The sequence below is a fragment of the Crotalus tigris genome, unplaced genomic scaffold (genome assembly GCF_016545835.1).
Source record: "Crotalus tigris isolate CLP2741 ecotype Arizona unplaced genomic scaffold, ASM1654583v1 scf7180000018525.42219311030:4301911, whole genome shotgun sequence".
Lineage (NCBI taxonomy): Eukaryota > Metazoa > Chordata > Lepidosauria > Squamata > Viperidae > Crotalus > Crotalus tigris.
Window position 1 is genome coordinate 172472 of NW_024097057.1, and position 18525 is coordinate 190996.

At 51.8% G+C, this 18525-nt stretch overlaps 1 protein-coding gene across 4 annotated transcripts; it reads right to left on the bottom strand.

The window, feature by feature from the left end:
* Positions 1-2474: 2474 nt before the first annotated feature.
* On the bottom strand, positions 2475-16337 carry SLC7A4 (solute carrier family 7 member 4). 4 transcript variants are annotated; one of them, XM_039353461.1, is made up of 6 exons: positions 16113-16337; positions 15687-15833; positions 11789-12817; positions 7689-8365; positions 5194-5302; positions 2475-3881 (listed from the first exon to the last, which is right to left on the bottom strand). In XM_039353461.1, exons 3-6 carry the CDS (start codon positions 12768-12770, stop codon positions 3682-3684), a joined length of 1968 nt encoding a protein of 655 aa, XP_039209395.1. In that variant the 5' UTR covers positions 12771-12817; positions 15687-15833; positions 16113-16337; the 3' UTR covers positions 2475-3681. The 4 variants fall into 4 exon arrangements, with proteins under 4 accessions (XP_039209395.1, XP_039209393.1, XP_039209391.1 ...); XM_039353459.1 differs by lacking the exon at positions 15687-15833; XM_039353457.1 differs by lacking the exon at positions 15687-15833 and having other exon boundaries at positions 11789-12848.
* Positions 16338-18525: the final 2188 nt, after the last annotated feature.

An 18525-nucleotide genomic window follows, 5' to 3' on the forward strand; every position in this document is an offset into this window, starting at 1 on the left:
TGACCCATCAGGGCACGGGTTGTCTAGTAAATAAATAAAATTCACTGGGTGAATTAGCATAAGGATCTTTATATGTTTCAACAGAAAAATGGACTAGAGAGGAAAGATTACTGTTCTTTCTTTCTGTGCCATGAATCTACTCTGGAAAAGACATGCCTCATAAAGCAGATTTATTCAGCATATTTTTTTTAAAATGGCAAGAAATGTAGTAATTCTTTAAAGATCTGCTATTTCCATAAGCTTTTGTTGATCACAGACTTTAAGGTGCCTACAATTATCTTTGTTTTGATGCAGAAGTTAATATAGCTACTGGACATTGGTTCAGAACTAGCCTTAAATGCATCATGTAGTTAATTCCTAATTAGGAAGATTGGAATCAGAAAGTGACCTCAGGCTGGCATTGGGAGGCTGGAAGTTTGCACACCAATTTAAAAGGATTAGCAAGATCTTTGGGGTTTTATTCCTCTTGAGCATGAAGTAACCAGAGCCGTACACTATCTTGCCATTAATTATTTGACCAGGCCAATTAGCCAGCTAGTCCCCTACAGTTTTTAAATATTTCTTGGGGTTTGAAGGCTGGAAGGACGCATGGGAGAAAGGCGTTTGATGCTCAGTGTGCTACAGTCCTTTGAATGCCACCAGGTGGGTGTGATAACTCTGCAAGACAAGCTTATGGAAAGATTTTATCAGAAGCCACCGTTTTGTAGAAAGAATGGGGTGATCTTTTTCAAAACAAGTCTATTCTATTCGTGCGTTTTGATTTTATACAGAAGCTGGATCCTTTAAAAAGTTTCGTACTTAAATGCAACCTATTAAACTTCTTGTGATGACTGTTGTGGGGTCATCCAGCAGAAGGAATGGAGACTCACATTTGTGTTAACGCTCAGCCTTGAGGCCCCTCTGAGCAAAGGGACTTGAGGTGAGCGGTGGGCACAAGGTCTTGCCCTCGTCTTTGGTGTGATGTGCCAAGGACGCACTCCCCCAAAGAGGTAGAGCTGGGGCAAGCCATGCGCCTGCTTTAAGAAAGCTGAAATTGATACGGAATTAACACTCGAGATGGTTGTTCCTCCCATATTTAACACCGGTCCCTTTTTTGTCATTTACAACTGGGGAGCGACAAGGCAGGGCTTTAGGCTGCCCGCACACTACAATCCTGGCTGGAACAACCTGCACAACATCACTTGAGTAACTCAACAGCCCAGCAGAAACAAGTCTTTATCGTTGGTTGGCTCCTTGGCCAAATGCCATTGCACACAAGTCACCACACGAAAGGAAAAGGATGTGGCCAGGGCAGCCACACACACACACACCACACAGTTAAGCAGGAAGCAGAGGAAGTACGCAATGGAAAAAGGGAATGAGGCTGCCAAGCAGGACAAACCCAGCGAGGAAAGCTGCAAAAATCGAAGCAGGATCTTCCTCTACATCAAGGGTAGTCAACCTTGGCTCTTTTATGACTCGTGGACTTCAACTCCCAGAATTCCTGAGCCAGCTGTGCTGGCTCAGGAATTCTGGGAGTTGAAGTCCACGAGTCATAAAAGAGCCAAGGTTGACTACCCCTGCTCTGCATTATTGTCCAAAAATGAAATTTGACTTCTCCACCCATTGCAACTTTCCCCAAATGTTGCTTCCACCCTGCTCCAATCCCTCCTTCCTGGACCCAGAGGCAGCCCCTTCTCACTGGAGAGGGTCCACCACGCCTACCTGCTCTGTACCCCCTCCAGGCAGTGCCGGCTCTTGGGTGAGGGCAGCCCCCTTGCAACCCCGTGAGAGGAAGGCAGCTCCGGGTAGTTGAAGCACCTTCCTGTACGGCTTCCAACCAGCAGAGTTCCAGGGCAAGAAAGAGCCTCGTTCTCACAACACGTGGGAAGAACAGAACCAGCAGAGAGGCTGTGTTCACACAGCATGCCAAGCCAAGCCAATTACAAGCTATATCTCCCCCACAGGCCCAGCTGGGAAAATGTTAGCAATGAGATCTTTGTGTGTGTGTTGGTTGTGTGTGATTTAGAATGTTGCACCAACCTATCATTGGGTCATTCGGGATATCTGGCAAACCAAGATAGCCTTGGTTCTCCTTTCCCAGCTTCATCCCGAGGACACAAGCGGAGGTACCCGCCAGAATCTCTGCCTTGTGTTTCTGGGGAGTCCAGCCTTGGTCTTCTTCCCCATCCATCTCCCTCCACCATTTATCTCCACATCGGGGCAAGGGGCTGCTTTGCTCTAGAACAGTGGTTCTCAACCTGTGGGTCGGGACCCCATTTGGGGTCGAACGACCATTTCACGGGGGTCGCCAAACAACGCAGTCCACCATTTTTCCCTTTTCCTTAGCTGTGCTACTCCCTTTTATTCTGTTGGCTTTTGAAAGCCAATAGAATAGACTCTCTTGAATAGAGTCTAATTCTATTGGCTTTCAAAAGCCAATAGGAATTGTCCAGGCTGTCTCTGCCCTGCTGAGCCCGCCAAAAGTCCCAGTCTGCAAACGGTGCTGCACCAGTTGAGTAGTCCTCGACTTACGACCGGTTGAGTAGTCCTCGACTTACGACCAGTTGGGGGTCGCGGCATTAAAAAGGTTGAGAACCACTGCTCTAGGGCAGGGGTCCACTACCCGGGCCACGGCCACTACCGGGCTGCGGCTTATTTGGAACTGGGTTGCAAAAGCGGTGGGCAAGCACGCGCTGCTTACACACAACCATCCCCTCCAGCCCCCCACTGGTCCAGAAGGCTGGAAAGGTTGGGGACCGCTGCTCTAGGGCTGTCCAGGGGGAGAAGAGAGAGAGAGAGTCAAAAAAAAATCAAGATGGCCATACCACAGTTGGAGGATGGGGCTCTTGTTGTCTGGTTGAGGCTGCCATGTTGACTTTCTTGACCAGCCTTGGGTTGGCTCCTGCTGTGGCCAACCGGCAGACAATGCCTTGCTGCAATTAGTGGCCTCTTGCTTCCTCTCAGTCAATTGTGCTACCCCCCCCTCCCCAGGCTGCCCCCCTGGCATCTAAGAAGCATCCCAGGGCCAGGCGTGTGCAGGAGGAAGTGTGCTTACCATACTTTTCACACCTGCTCTGTTCCAGAATGGCCAAAGCCCTGAACATCCTGTCCTGCGGTCACCCCAGCCCAGCATCTGTGCGAGACAGGAAATGCTCGGGATCTTGGTGTGCCCAGGTCGCCTTCGATTGTGCCCGGGCACCGTGTTCGAGACAGACAGAAACGGCAAAGTCGGCTCGTCTCAGAGTCACGCTGTCCTTCTGAACAGTCCTTGTCCCCGTCCTGGGCTGCAGGACCCCCATCCGAGGGGCAGCATCCCGGGGTACACAGCGCACCCTGCCTTCGTCCACTGAGGATCAAGGTGCTGAAATGGCAGGCCAGGCACTGCCTTTTGGAGGGCAGGTCCGAGAGGAACGGGAGGGGAGCAAGTGGACGGCACAAAGCGGGGGACGGGACCCCCTTTGCTGGCAGAGGGCGGTTTAGCTGGGCTGCAACACGGGACGCAAGCGAAGGAGACGTTCCTCAAGGGTGTCCGGCAACAGGAAGAGTCCAGTCTTCCAGTCAAGAGACGCGGGGCCAGGTAAAGAGAGGAGCAGTGGGGCGACCTCCCCCCCTCCTGCCTGAGCTCTTCTCTGCCCAGACCGGACAGCAACGGGAGGGACAGGGGCGAGGGACGCGTGGCCTCTGCTGGACCTTCCCAGGTCATCTCTTGGCTTCTTCACCACTGTCCTGGGCTTCCGTCAGGCCCTGGGCTGGCTCCGTCCTGGGCTGCACGGGCTGCACCGTCTCCTCCAGGCTGCTGCTAGGGAAGACCACGTATCGGGCTCGGACGTCCTGTGTCGGGGAGTCCCGCAGGTTCTCTTTGCTGTGCCAGATGCCGTAGCTGAAGTAGACCAGCAGGCCTGGAAGGAGAGCGAAGAAGGGGAAGGGCCAGGTCAGCCCCCATCCTGAACCCGGAAAGGAGCTGCAAGGGGGCTGCGTCCCTCGACTGTTCAAGGGGCCCCACGGAAGATGGCGGGGCCCCCTTCAATCCCACCTTGCAGAACCATCTTTCCTGGCTAATTCATAATCAAAGCTTAAGGTTGTCCCAAAGGTGCTTTTTTTTTCTGGAGGCAATTGGACTTCCTTGTTTTTCTTTCAAAGACGTTTTGCTTCTCATCCAAGAAGCTTCTTCAGCTCTGACTAGATCAGGGGTAGGCAACCTTGGCTCTTTTATGACTCATGGACTTCAACTCCCAGAATTCCTGAGCCAGCCATGCTGAGGGGAAAGGGAGAGGTTTCCAAGCTGAGCCATGCCGGCTCAGGAATTCTGGGAGTTGAAGTCCACCAGTCATAAAAGAGCCAAGGTTGCCTACCCCTGGACTAGGAGGGAGCCCCTTCATGACTTGGGGACTTCAACTCCCAGAATTCCTGAGCCAGCATGGGGGAACTATGGCCTCTTTATGACTTGTGGACTTCAACTCCCAGAATTCCTGAGCCAGCCATGCTGAGGGGAAAGGGAGAGGTTTCCAAGCTGAGCCAGGCTGGCTCAGGAATTCTGGGAGTTGAAGTCCATACGTCATGAAAGAGCCAAGATTCCCCACCCTGATCTAGATCATGATTTGATGAGTTTAAATCAGGGGTAGGCCACCTTGGCTCTTTTATGACTTGTGGACTTCAACTCTCAGAATTCCTGAGCCAGCCATGCTGAGGGGAAAGGGAGAGGTTTCCAAGCTGAGCCAGGCTGGCTCAGGAATTCTGGGAGTTGAAGTCCATACATCATGAAAGAGCCAAGGTTCCCCACCCTGATCTAGATCATGATTTGATGAGTTTAGATCAGGGGTAGGCCACCTTGGCTCTTTTATGACTGGTGAACTTCAACTCCCAGAATTCCTGAGCCAGCCACGCTGAGGGGAAAGGGAGAGTTTCCAAGCTGAGCCAAGCTGGCTCAGGAATTCTGGGAGTTGAAATCCACGAGTCATAAAAGGGCCAAGGTTACCTACTTCTGGCCTAGGCCTAGGCCGCTTTATGACTCATGGACTTCAGATTGGGGGACTCTGTTATACAGTCACGACAGTCCCCTTAACCTCTGTGACCTCCTTGCAAATGTCCCTGCCTGGACTGCTTGGGATGCAACCCCTGTTCCAGTCAGCATCCCAGGTTTACTCCACCTTCCTATATTTCTTCAGATGCCCCGTTCCAGGTGTGCCATTTTGTAGCCCTCTTAAAACTTACCTGCCACCAACCAGATGGAGAAACGCAGCCAGGTCATGTAGCTGAGCTTCAGCATGAGGAAGAGGTTGATGAAAATACTCAGGGCAGGCGTCAGCGGCACCAGCGGAAGCTGGAAGGGAAGGAGGGCATGGATCATAGAATCCCAGGGCTGGGAGGGGCCTTGAGTCAAAGCCCCTGTGCAAGGCAGAAGCTCTTATTCCTTCACAGAGAAATGGTTGCCACAAACAGGAGGGGGTCAAACTATTCTCCAAAGCACCAGAGGGAAGGACAAGAAACAATGATGGGAAACTGATCAAGGAGAGAAGCAACCTGGATTTAAGGAGAAACTTCCTGACAGTGAGGACAATTAACCAGTGGAACAGCTGGCCACCAGAAATCGTGGGTGCTCCATCACTGGAGGTTTTTAAGAAGAGACTGGACATTCACCTGTCTGAGATGATATAGGTTCTCCTGCTTGAGCAGAGGCTGGACTAGAAGACCTCCAAGGTCCCTTCCAGCTCTATTCTATTCTATTCTCTTCTCTTCTCTTCTCTTCTCTTCTATTCTATTCTATTCTATTCTATTCTATTCTATTCTATTTCTATTTCTATTCTATTCTGTATTCCACTCTACTCTATTCCACTCTATTCTATTCTATTTTCTATTCAAGACTTCCAGTCATGGAGCGCCCAGAACTTCTGGAGATAAGATGTCCCATTGATTGATTCTTCTCACTGTCAGGAAATTTCTCCTTAATTCTAGGTTGGATCTTTCTTTGGCGAGCTCAGGTGTTCCCAAGTGCTGGGGGGGGGGGGCGAGAAGAAGGGACACAACCCTCAGGTGTTTTGAACAATGACCCCCACTTCTCTATGACAGCTATCATGTCCCACCTAATTCTTCTTTTTGTTAGATCTAGACATACGTAGTACTGGATCCAATCTGGATCAGAGATTTTGTCTTCTGAGCTTTTGGAGTCATGCTGGATCCCATCCTCAGCGAACTTCTCTGTGTGACACGAGGGTGCGCCCCAGTGACCGACCTAGATTGGATCCTGCAACATTATCCTGGGACATGTATATTCGCCTTCATTCATCTTATGGTTTATCCTTCCGACCCCCTTATCATCTTTGTTGCTCTTCTCTACACTTTTTCTAGGTCTCGGTGTCTGTTTTGCATTGTGGTGATCAGAAGTGGATGCCGTATTCCAAGTGTGGTCTTGCCAGAGCAGCATTAAATGTTAACTTCACACGTCATCCTGAGGCTAGCTCTCTATTGATCAGCCTAGGGTTGCATTGGCTGTTGTGGCAGCTGCAGCACATTACTGGCAGAGGACCAGCAGACTGGTTAGAACTGCATGGGAGACACGAACACCGTGGGGCTGCTGCTCAGCTCCCAACAGATGTGCAAAAGGGCTTTGATGCCTAAAGGACTCCTCCTGGAATAGGATTTAGAATAGATTAGAGCTGGAAGGGACCTTGGAGGCCTTCTAGTCCAGCCCCCCACTCATGCAGGAGAACCTATACCATCTCAGACAAGTGATTGTCCAGTCTCTTCTTAAAAACCTCCAGTGATGGAGCGTCTACAATTTCTGGTGGCAAGCTGTTCCACAGGTTAATTGTCCTCACTGTTAGGAAGTTTCTCCTTAATTCCAGGTTGCTTCTCTCTTTGATCAGTTTCTAACCATTGTTTCTCGTCCTTCTCTCTGGTGCTTTGGAGAATTGGTTTGACCCCTCTTCTTTGTGGCAGCCCCTCAGATACTGGAACACTGCTATCATGTCTCCCCTTTCTTTTCTTTAGACTAGCCAAACCCAAGTCCCGTAGCCCTTCTTCGTATGTTTTGGTCTCCAGGCCTTGGATCGCCTTAGTTGCTCTTCACTGAACTTTTTCCAAACTCTCAACCTCTTTTTTGTGATATGGTGACCAAAACTGGCTGCAGTATTCCAGGTGTGGCCTTACTAGGGTTTTATAAAGCGGTACTAATATTTGAGCCATCACGGTCTGGCAAACAATGAGGTTTGGTTTCCTGAGAGAGATAAAAACCTTGTTTGCAGAAAGTGCAGTGAGGAACTCCAAAGGAAGTGCTGAAGGACCTACTTTGGGGAAAACTGAAGCTGCACTGTGGATAGAGTGTTCGCACAACATGCTCTCCTAAAACTAAACCACATTACTCATTTTCGTGGAGAAAACCTACCTGTGTGGTCACCAAAGGATTTGGTAGCACATAATCAATCATGGCTTAATGCAATGTTAGGACCCACCCATAAGCACTGGGGCCTTGTCAACCAGGGAAGCCTCCCAATCTCTGCTTGCTGGACTGAAGGACTTGTCCCCCCAACTCTGCAGGTGGCCACAGCCCAATTTGAGAACATAGTTCCTTGCAGTTTCAACATGGACAACCAGCCTGGTCATCCGGTCTGCTCTGGCCTAGCTGTGTTTGGGGAAGGGGATGCATTTGCCCCCCCAGGAGACACCCACCAACTCTGCATCAGAGCATTGAAACTGCCAGCTTCCCTCACCTGGAACGTCTGGGTGGCCTGCTTCTGCTCATGGACGCCAATGAGGACAAGGCTGCCTGTGAAAGCCAGGCTGGAGAGCAGGATGAGCAAGGTGTAACTCCAGGTGGGCAGGTGGAGCTGTGTCTTCCCAAAGACCAGGATGGATGTCAAGCAGAGGGCTGACACCATGAGGACGACCACGGACACGCCGACCACTTCGCCAGGGTAGAAACCACTGAGGAACTCCAGGTAGGGTTCAAAGGCTGCCTTCAGCTGCCCTGGTTCACGCAAGCTCCCCGCTTTCTCTTTGCCCACCAGCTGCAGCTTATCTGAGAAAGACTCGTATTCCTTGGGTTCGGTGGTGCCCGCGGCCTCATCTGGTGTTGGGATGGCCTCGGTTCTCCCAGGGGCTTCGTGGGCTCCAGTCTTGCCTTGCTGGAAGCGCAGGATGATCACGCTGGCTGCGACAAAGGTGTAGGCCAGGAGTGTGCCAATGGACAGGAACTGGACCAGGGCCTCCAGGTCAAAGATGAGCGAGAGGACAGACATGAGGAAGCCAAACACCACGATAGCCACCACGGGCACCTGTGTGCGTGGGTGAACGCGGGCAAACACCTGGAAAAAGAGCCCGTCCTCTGCCATGGCGTAGACAATCCGAGGCAAGGAGAAGAGGTTGCTGAGAAGAACTGTGTTCATGGCTGAGGTGGAGGAGAGACAAAAGACAAGCTTGGGGTCACAAGGTGCCTCCGAGAGGACTGGGGAGTGTTGGAGAAGGTGGTGGTACCTGCAGGGAGCCCCTTTTCTGCAGAAGACCAGTCTCTGGGCCAGGGGTAGGCAACCTTGGCTCTTTTGTGACTCGTGGACTTCAACTCCCAGAATTCCTGAGCCAGCCATGCTGAGGGGAAAGGGAGAGGTTTCCAAGCTGAGCCAGGCTGGCTCAGGAATTCTGGGAGTTGAAGTCCACCAGTCATAAAAGGGCTAAGTTTGAAGACCTCTGGTTTAAATATTTAGATATTTTTCCCTCATGGTCACATGATCAAAATTCAGGCATTTGAACAGGGGTAGGCAACCTCGGCTCTTTTATGACTCGTGGACTTCAATTCCCAGAATTCCTGAGCCAGCCTGGCTCAGCTTGGAAACCTCTCCCTTTCCCCTCAGCAAGGCTGGCTCAGAAATTCTGGGAGTTGAAGTCCACGAGTCATAAAGCGGCCTAGGCCATAGATAGGCAACCTTGGCTCTTTTATGATCATGGACTTCAACTCCCAGAATTCCTGAGCCAGCATGGGGAAAACTTTGATCCCTTCATGACTCGTGGACTTCAACTCCCAGAATTCCTGAGCCAGCATGGCTCAGCTTGGAAATCTCTCCCTTTCCCCTCAGCATGGCTGGCTCAGGAATTCTGGGAGTTGAAGTCCACGAGTCATAAAAGAGCCGAGGTGGCCTACCCCTGCTCTAGGCCAGCGAATCTTGCTGTCTTTTTTTGGGAGTGGACAGCACCCTCCTTCTACACCATTGGACACTGGGAGGACAGCAGAAGAAAAAGCTAGGAAAGCTAGCATAAAAGAAGAGCCCTCCCCCCAGGGTGGACCTGACCAGGGACTCATCCAACCGGTATTCTGGGTTCCTCAGTGGCCACCCAACAGGTCTTGCAAGCTGTGTGGAAGCAAGGTGGCTTCTCTCTGCTGCCAGCCAAGATTGCTGCTGATTGTCAGAATCCAATTATACTTCATCTCCAGTTATCAATTATAGAAAACCCCATTTCTGCCCTCTCTGGATTCTGCCATACAAGAAAGAGAGGGGGGTGAACAAAGGGGCTTTATGGCCCTCACTTCCTTCGGTACAACTTCAAAAGGATTGAATGTGGATAGCACCAAAAGGCCTTATCATAACAAAGGAGGCTATTTACCTTTCATGTAGTTTTCTCTGAAGTCTCCCTCCAGCCGGCAGAAAGGAAAAGGGGGTGGGAGTGTAATGCCTGAGACTGTCGCTGGAAGAAGGGGGTGATTGGGTGGAACTATTGGGGAACCCCTTAAAACCTTGAATGGGAGAGCTTGGACCCCAAGCCCTGTCTAGAACGCCTGCAACCATTTTCTCTTAATAAAGGATGCCTGTTGGAAGAACTATTCCAAGAGTTCTGTCTTCTTAAGATGCAAAGTGGGGTGGATCCTTACATTGATGCTTCAGGAGGAGCAAGCAGCCATCAAAAGCTGCTGAGACCCGGGTCCCTCAGGAATTTGTCTCACTCCTCTCGCATACGGAATATAGAATAACAGAGCTGGAAGGGACTTTGGAGGTCTTCTAGTTCAACCTCCTGCTCAAGCAAGAGACCCTATATCACTGGTGGGAACCTATGGCACGCGTGCCAGAGGCGGCACTCAGAGCCCTCTCTGTGGGCACGCGCGCTATGCCCCGGAGATGGCAAACACCCCTCTTCAAGCAGCTGTCCGCTAACTTGTTGAGGTCCCACAAGGTTGGATGCATCCCAGCACGGCTGGCCTCCGCTGAACTCCTGTGTCCGCCCCCCAGAGGTCCCTGCCCACTAAAGTTTGAAGAGAGTTAAAGGTTTTTATGATTTTGTTTATTGTACAATTAGTAAACTTAAATAGATTATGTTTAATGTGTTTGTATAATCCTGTATTTTGCTCTGGGAAGTCGGTGGGTGGGGGGTGGGGGGTGGATGAGTTGAAGTTTAAGTAGTTCAGATAAAGTAGAAATAGTCTTATTGTATATAATATTAATGTTTTAATTTTGAGAGAGGAACTGCTCGGGCATTCCCCCTGGACCGCATCAAGAGGGAGGAGAGGAAGGTGAGAAGTAAGTAGGAAGGTGGAGGTGAAGGAGGAGAGAGGGTGAGTGAAGAAAAAGAGGGAAAGAAGTAAGTTGGTTTGAGGTGAGATGCGGTTTGGGGGGAAATGGGCGGGCAAGACCGAATGTGGCATGTATCAATTTGTTTTGTTTTTTATCTGAAGTATTTGTAAGATCGTTATGTATTGTAAAATTGAAAATAAAAAAATTTTTACAAGAAAAAAAAAGAGTCCCTGCCCACAAGCAACATTGAGGTGACCATGCCCACCTTGGCCATACCCACCCATTCTGCCATGACCACCACAGCCACACCCACCCAGTGGGCCATGCCCACCTGGCACCCGGCAATAAATAAGTGGGTTTTGGGTTGCAGTTTGGGCACTCGGTCTCTAAAAGGTTCGCCATCACTGCCCTGTACCCAATGCCTACACCTCCCACACTGCCAAGCCTGCATCTCTCCTGTCTAAGCTTCATGAGCTGACAGCCTGACACTAGCAACGGGAGAGGGAGAGGGAGGGGGAAAGACTGGAGTGTAAGGAAAAAAGGGAAAGGACGGAAGTCCAGCTGAGCAGTGTGAGAAGCTTCAGCCAGCCAACATCAACTATTGACATGCAGAGCTGAACAATATACAAGCACCTGATTGGACATTTGCAAATAACCAGGGGAGGGTGGGGGAGGGGGGAGAGGAACATTTACTTCGTGTTCTTTGCACGGGAAACCTGAGATTCAGCTTATGCTACTTCTGTAACCACTTAAGTTTCAGTAAAGTAGACTCTTGGCAGAAGCAAATGGCCAGGAGTCTTTCTTTGCTAGATGACAGAGCGGGACGGTTGACACACATGCTACTTCCTTTTTTTAAACCCGAATGCCCCAACCTCCAACCATGGTAATTCTGAATGCTAACTTGAAAGAGAGGGACACAAACAACTTTTCACACGTGCGTAAACTCCTTGCTAGTCTTTCCTTTCTTGCTTCGGGTTGTTTTTAAGTGGACTAGCATGCAGGGAGTGTTCTCTAACTTGGTGCCTTTCCGTTATGTTTAATCACAGGTCCCAACCTACCCATTTAGGATGAGGCACAGCTATACTGCGTCTTTGCATCATCTCTTGTGTTGTGTTGGCCAACTTCCCCAGGCAGTGCTCGGTCCTGGCCTACAAGGGACCATCTCCTGGCCTCTCCTACCAGCCCCCTGAATCCTGTGCCAGCCCTTTTGGAGGAGCCAACTTTGGTAAGACCACATTAGGAGAAAGACTGGAGAAAGGGCACCCAAGGTGTCAGCCAGAAGGTATCGGTGACCCAGGCATAAGGGAACTTACCACAAATGGAACCGGCGGCCACAATAAAACCTGCCCAGGAATAGCCCCTCTTGTAGAAGGCGTCAGCCAAGGCCGAATCAGGATCCAGCGAATGCCAGGGCACCATCAGCGTCAACACCACGGACACAAGGATATACGCTCCGGTGGCAAGGCTCAGTGAGATGGCAATGGCCCGCGGAATGGCCTTTTCCGGGTTCCGGGCCTCCTCGCTGGACGTGGCAATAACATCAAAACCCACAAAGGCGTAGAAGCACGTGGCTGAGCCGGCCATGATCCCGGAGATACCATATGGGGCAAACCCTCCTTCACTGGCACTCCAGTTCTGGGGCCTGGCCAGGATGAATCCCATTATCAGGATGAAGAGAATGACTCCCATGCTGATGGCCGAGAAGACGTGGTTGAGCCAAGAGGAGAATCGGGCCCCGAAGGAAATGAAGGCCGTGGCTATGAGCACAATGCCAGACGCCAAGAAGTCCGGATAATGGGCCAGGAAGGGTACTTGCCAAGTGCCAGCATGGACCTCTGTGAAGTTCTTGATCCTGTGGTCAAAAATGGAATCCAGGTAGCCACTCCAGGCTCTGGCAACAGCTGCTCCACCAATCATGTACTCCAGAATGACGTTCCAACCTATGAGAAAGGCCCAGATCTCGCCCACCGAGACGTAGGTGAACATGTACGCAGAGCCCGTCTTGGGCACCTGGGCCCCAAACTCCGCATAGCAGAGGGCGGCCAGCAGAGAGGCAATGCCAGCAACGATGAAGGACACCACGATGGCCGGTCCAGCTGTCTCTTTAGCAATGGTGCCAGTGAGCACGTAAAGGCCGGAGCCCACCATCCCGCCAATGCCCAGCAGCGTCAAATCGACTGTGGTCAAGCAACGGTTGAAGGTGGTCTCCATGAGGTCATCTTGCAGAGTCTTCACCCGGTTGAGCTTTTGGCAAAAGCGGGCCAGGTCCCCAGAACGAAGCCGCCGGCTCGCCATCTTGGAGAAGTAGGCCCTCTCCCCCAGCCACCGAGAGGCAGAGCCAACTGGCAGAAAGACCAGGAAGAGATTAAATCCCTGCTCGAGGCAAAAATAAGCCCAAGAAGGATGTCAGAATCCAATTATATTTCATCTTTAATCATCAAATATAGAAAACCCCAATTCTGCCTTCTCTGGATTCTGCCATAAGAGGGAGAGAAGGGGGAGAACAAAGGGGCTTTATGGCCTTCACTTCCTTCAGTATACTTCTAAGGATTTGAGTGTGTTTATTGCAACTTCAAAGAATGTAGTTAGCACCAAAGAACCTTACCATAACAAAGGGGCTATTTACCTTTCATGTAGTTTATCTGAAGTCTCCATCCAGACGGAAGAAAGGAGCAAAGGGGTGGAATTGTGATGCATGAAACTATCACTGGAAGGGGGGGTGATTGGGTGGGACTGCTGGGGAACCCCTTAAAATCTTGAATGGGAGAGCTTGGACCCCAAGTCCTGTCTAGCACGCCTGCAACCACTTCTTCTTAATAAAGGATTCCTGTTGGAAGAATTATTCCAAGAGTTCTGTCTTCTTAAGATGCAAAGTGGGGTGGGTCCTTACAAAGGAGAAAGAAGCAAAGGCCGCCATCTTCCTCTGGGTATGAAACAGGCAAACGAAGGGTGTCTGTGAACGTCAGAGCGACACTGTGAGATTCTCTAAATAGCTGCTGCTCGGTCTGTGCTGAATGGGAGCCAAGGAGACAATGCCCAGCACACGTCTCTGGAAACGGGCTGGAAACACGGATATTCTTCCGCCAGGCTTGCACTGCTAGAGAGCCCCCACCTGAACCAACACCCCTTTCAGGAGGCACAAAATGTCTCCTTCCAAGGATGACCCTTTCTGGAGAGTTAGGAATGTCGTTGTCATTGTCGTCTCCTCCCCCCCCCCCAGATGGCTTCCTGGAACAGGGGTGGTCCAACCAGTTCCCAGAAAAACGCCTTCCAGAACAGGAAAGGGTCTCTGGAGCAGTGCAGTGGCCTGCAGGTGATCCAGCTCTGCTTGACCCAGGTGAACTGGGTTGTGTGAATCCAGCCCCGTGACTCCTTTTGCTCCCTCCCTGCATGCAGAATTCGCATCCCTAAGCCTGAGACGAGGGTCTCTGCCTCCTGCATTTTTGAGGCACTCAAAACTAGCAGAGCCCCTAACTCAAGTGTTTCTCAACCTTGACCATTTTAAGGCATGTGGACTTCAACTCCCAGAATTCCACAGCCAGCAATGCTAGCTGTGGAATTCTGGGAGTTGAAGTCCACAATGCCTTAAAATTGTCAAGGTTGAGAAACACTGCGCCCTAACTGGACATGATGGTCTGTGAGGGGCGATCCAGGAGAAGGTTGTCTCCCCAAAATTTCCAGAGTAAACTCCAGGGCGACTCTCTCCAGCCGAGTCCCTGGCGGCCGTGCCTTGGAAATATGGGGAAGGGGTGCTGATTTGGATTTTCTACTTCAAACCCTCCTGTCTCAGGATCCGGTGGATGAGCGCAGATAACAAGTCCAGGATATTCTTTGGCAGCTCTTGTGAAGGAGGATTCAGACATACAGGGATCCCTCGGTTTACAAGCCTTCGTTTAGCGACCGTTTGAGGTTCAAGGGCGCTGAAAAAATGACTTACATCTAGCCCCCCACCCTGACAGCCACCACTGCACCCCCACGAACATGGGATCAAAATCTGGGCGCTTGGCAACTGACCGGTATTCGTGACGGTTGGCAGCCATCTGCAACTGGCTTCCAGCAAGCAAAGTCAACGGGGGAAGCCACAGTTGCTTAATGACCACATGTTTCATTTAACAATGGCAGGGATTCCCTTTAGAACAGTGGTTCTCAACCTTTTTAATGCCGCGACCCCCAACCAGTCATAAGTCGAGGACTACTCAACTGGTGCAGCACCGTTTGCAGAATGGGACTTTTGGCGGGCTCAGCAGGGCAGAGACAGCCTGGACAATCCCTATTGGCTTTTGAAAGCCAATAGAATTAGACTCTGTTCAAGAGAGTCTATTCTATTGGCTTTCAAAAGCCAATAGAATAAAAGGGAGTAGCACAGCTAAGGAAAGGGGGGGAAAAATGGCGGACTGCGTTGTTTGGCGACCCCCGTGAAATGGTCGTTCGACCCCAAATGGGGTCCCGACCCACAGGTTGAGAACCGCTGCTTTAGAAAAATGTCAGGTGTGACTCAATCACTGCCTTGCTTAACAACAGACATTTTGGTTCCCATCGTGAGCACAAGCTGAGGACCACCTGTACAGGAACAGGAGGGAAGGATCAGGAGACGGGCAGCTACGTCTGGGACCGGCCCTTGAAGAAAGGCTGCTTGCTTCAAATACGGCAAAAAGGCTCACGTGGGAACTGGTGGAGACTTCTATCTTGCTCCAGAGGGCCGATTGTGGAATTGTGGATTGCAGGGACAGAAAGGTGTGGGAAAGGAACCCCCCCCCCCCAGGCTGAGCAGGGCTTCTGAGCCAGTGCAGTCCTCAAATGACCCCTGCCCAGAACTCCTGGAAGCAGTGGCACCTCAGCCTGGAATGGCCCGGCTGTCTTCCGAAGGGTCTTCGGTCCCAGGAAAAGACACGCCTGCTCTAAGAGGCTCCGGGTGAGAAAGGCGCCCCCTGTCCATCCAAAGCACTATAGGTAAATCCTCGGCTTACGGCCTCAGTTCAGCCCAACATTTCTCTTGTTAAGTCAAGGCATTGGTTCAGTGCGTTTTGCCACGTTTTACGACCTTCCTCGCCACAGTCGTTAAGCGAACCACTGCAGTTGGTAAGTTAGTCAGACGGTCGTTAAGTGAATCTGCTTCTCCCCCCCCCGTGACTTTGCTCGCTAGAAGGTCGCAACAGGGGATCTTCTTGGGAAACAGAGGGTCGTAAGTAAGAACCGGCTGCCAAGACTGACCTTTGATCCCACGGTCGTAACTGTGAAACACACGGTCACAAGTCCCAGTTCCCAACGACCTGGGCTGCGGAGCCCCTTTGCTGGGATCGGCTCCCCAGAGAGCGGGCGGCTCCCGGGGATCTGCTGCGCAGGGATCCGGCTGGGATGCTGGGAGGGAGGAAGCAGCAGGTGGGACCCTCGGAACGCCAGGCCTCCCCCCAGCCCGAGGGGGTCCCCAGGGGGTCCCAGCCGTGGCCCTTCTGCCCCCCCCCCACCGCCGCCGGCGCTGGGGAAGCGACCTCGCCAAGGCGGCGCGGTGGGGAAGGGGGGCAGCGCCGCTCCATCCCTCCCGCGCCCACCTGCGCTCCGGCCGCCCCCGGTCCGCCCACGCCGGCACAGCTCCGGCCGCCCCGAGGAGGGGAGCGCCAGGCCCGACTGCCGCCTTACCTGTCCGGCTGCCGCTGGAGGCTGCGCTCCCGCCGCCGCCGCCGCCGCTGCTGCGTCACCGCCTTGCGAGGATCCGGCCGAGGCGGCGGCGAGGCCGGCGTGGCAGATGCCCGGGGAGGGGTCGCTCCGGAGGCTCCGCCCGCCCGGCCGCCGCCCCTCCCAGCAGGTGGGTGGATGGTGGTTAGGGATCCGCTAAGCCTTGGCTTGTCCAATGGGGGTCTGTAGACCAGCCGGGGCTAGGGAGGGGGGGGAGCCGCGCACAGCTGGGTCCCGAGCCCCCCCCCCCCAGCCGGCTTTCCCGGGCGGGGGGCGCCGCCTTCAGCAAACCATGGTTAGGTAACCTTCAGCAAACCATGGTTAGGTAAATGGGAGGGGGGGGAGCCGTGGAGCCCCCCCCAGCCGGCCTTCCCGGGCGGGGGGCGCCGCCTTCAGCCAACCATGGTTAGGTAACCTTCAGCAAACCATGGTTAGGTAAATGGGAGGAGGGGAGGGCGTGCAAGCAACCAGCGTGGCGGAGAGACCCCAGCGGCGGCGGGGGGGGGGTCTCGGTGCCCGTGGAGACCCTCTGGCTCAACGTCTCTTTTGGGCCACGACGGAAGGGAGCGCTTCCCGTTTGGGGCGATGGGGGAGCCGGGTTGGGAAGCGGCCCGGCTCGCTCTGCCTCGCAAGGCATCGGGTGGGGAGGGGGGCTCTTTCAGGGAAGCGCCACCGCCTCCCCCCCCACGAAGTCCCCCCCCCAGCGCATTTGATATCTTTCTTTGGAAGAAAAAATCAGCAGTTTCTGCCATAGAAGACTGAACAGGCTGGTCCTGAACTTAACAACTCGGACCCAAAATTTCTATTGCTACAGGGAAACGTTTGTTAAGTGGCTTTGACCACCCTCCTTGCCCAAGTTGTTAAGTGAATCATTTGTTAAGTTAGTGCAGGGGTAGGTCAACCTTGGCTCTTTTTATGACTCGTGGACTTCAACTCCCAGAATTCCTGAGCCAGCACAGCTGTGCTGGCTCAGGAATTCTGGGAGTTGAAGTCCATGAGTCATAAAAGAGCCAAGGTTGCCTACCCCTGAGTTAGTGACACAGTTGTTAAGTGAATCCAACTTCCCCCATTGACTTGGCTTGTCAGGTTGCAAAAGGGGATCACGTGACACTCCCCCAGACGCTGCGACCGTCGTAAATATGAGTCAGTTGCCAAACGTCCGCATTTTGATCACATGACCGTGGGGATGGATGGATGATGGTCGTGTAAAAATGGTCACAAGTCACTTTTCTCAGTGTCCTTGTAAGTTCGAACAGTCACTAAGTGAACTGTTGTAATTTGAGGATTACTGTATGGCAGTGATGGCGAACCTTTTAGAGACCGAGTGCCCAAACTGCAACCCAAAACCCACTTATGCATCATCGGGTGCCGGGTGGGGGTGGCCCATTGGCTGGGTGTGGCCCATTGGGTGGGCGTGGCTATGCTGGTAACAGCAGACTGGGTGGGACTAAAAAGTTCAATCAATCAATTCCAACTTTGCAAGATCTTTTTTTTCCCTGTGAGAAGTTGAAATTGATCCATTGATTGAATCTTTTTTTTTTTTTTTGCACATGGTGGCAGAGGCCTAAACAAAAAGCTTTTATAAAACCCAGCTGAAGGCCTAGGACTAGGGCGATGGCGCATGTGCCCACAGAGAGGGCTCTGAGTGCTGCTTCTGGCACCCGTGCCATAGGTTCGCCACCACTGCTATATGGTGTTATTTTCCCAGCACGGGATTATTTTATTAACGTTATTTTAATGGTTATTTTACCCTGGTTTTCTCTCCTGGTAAGATAACTGAATAAACAAGTTTTAAATGTGGAAATAGAAATGGGATACAAATCCTGCACGGTGCATTTTAAACATAGCTAATGCACCAAGAGAACCTGTTTGGTGTCCTGACGGAGGACAGAAACCAGCAGATCCAGTCCTGCCTTTGGCATAAAGCCAGCTGGGTGACCTTGGATCCTTCATTCTGCCCTTGGAAGGTGGCGACAGGATTGATCCCTTCCGAAAATGTTGCCAAGAAAACCGCAGTTGCTGGGAGCCAACGCTGACTCAAGACACACAATAGCATGCTAAACAAGTTACTTTACTTTGTTCTAAAATAATGGTATAAACTAAAAAAGAGAACAAAATAGAATGATCCTTTCTCTCTTTTACAGTACCAAAAATAGAATCCTGGGTATGAAAGTAGTCAAATTTGGAGTAAGAAATTAAACTAAGGTCCTCTGGAAGCACCTAGATGGGGCAGCATGCAAATCTAATAATAAATAAATTGAAAATAAAAAAAACCCTATTTTGTCCAGCTGGGCTTCTCTCATCATGCCCCAATTCAGGGGCAGAATGGACAATTTTCATTCAGCCAACCTACCATCATCTATCATCATTTTTTCCC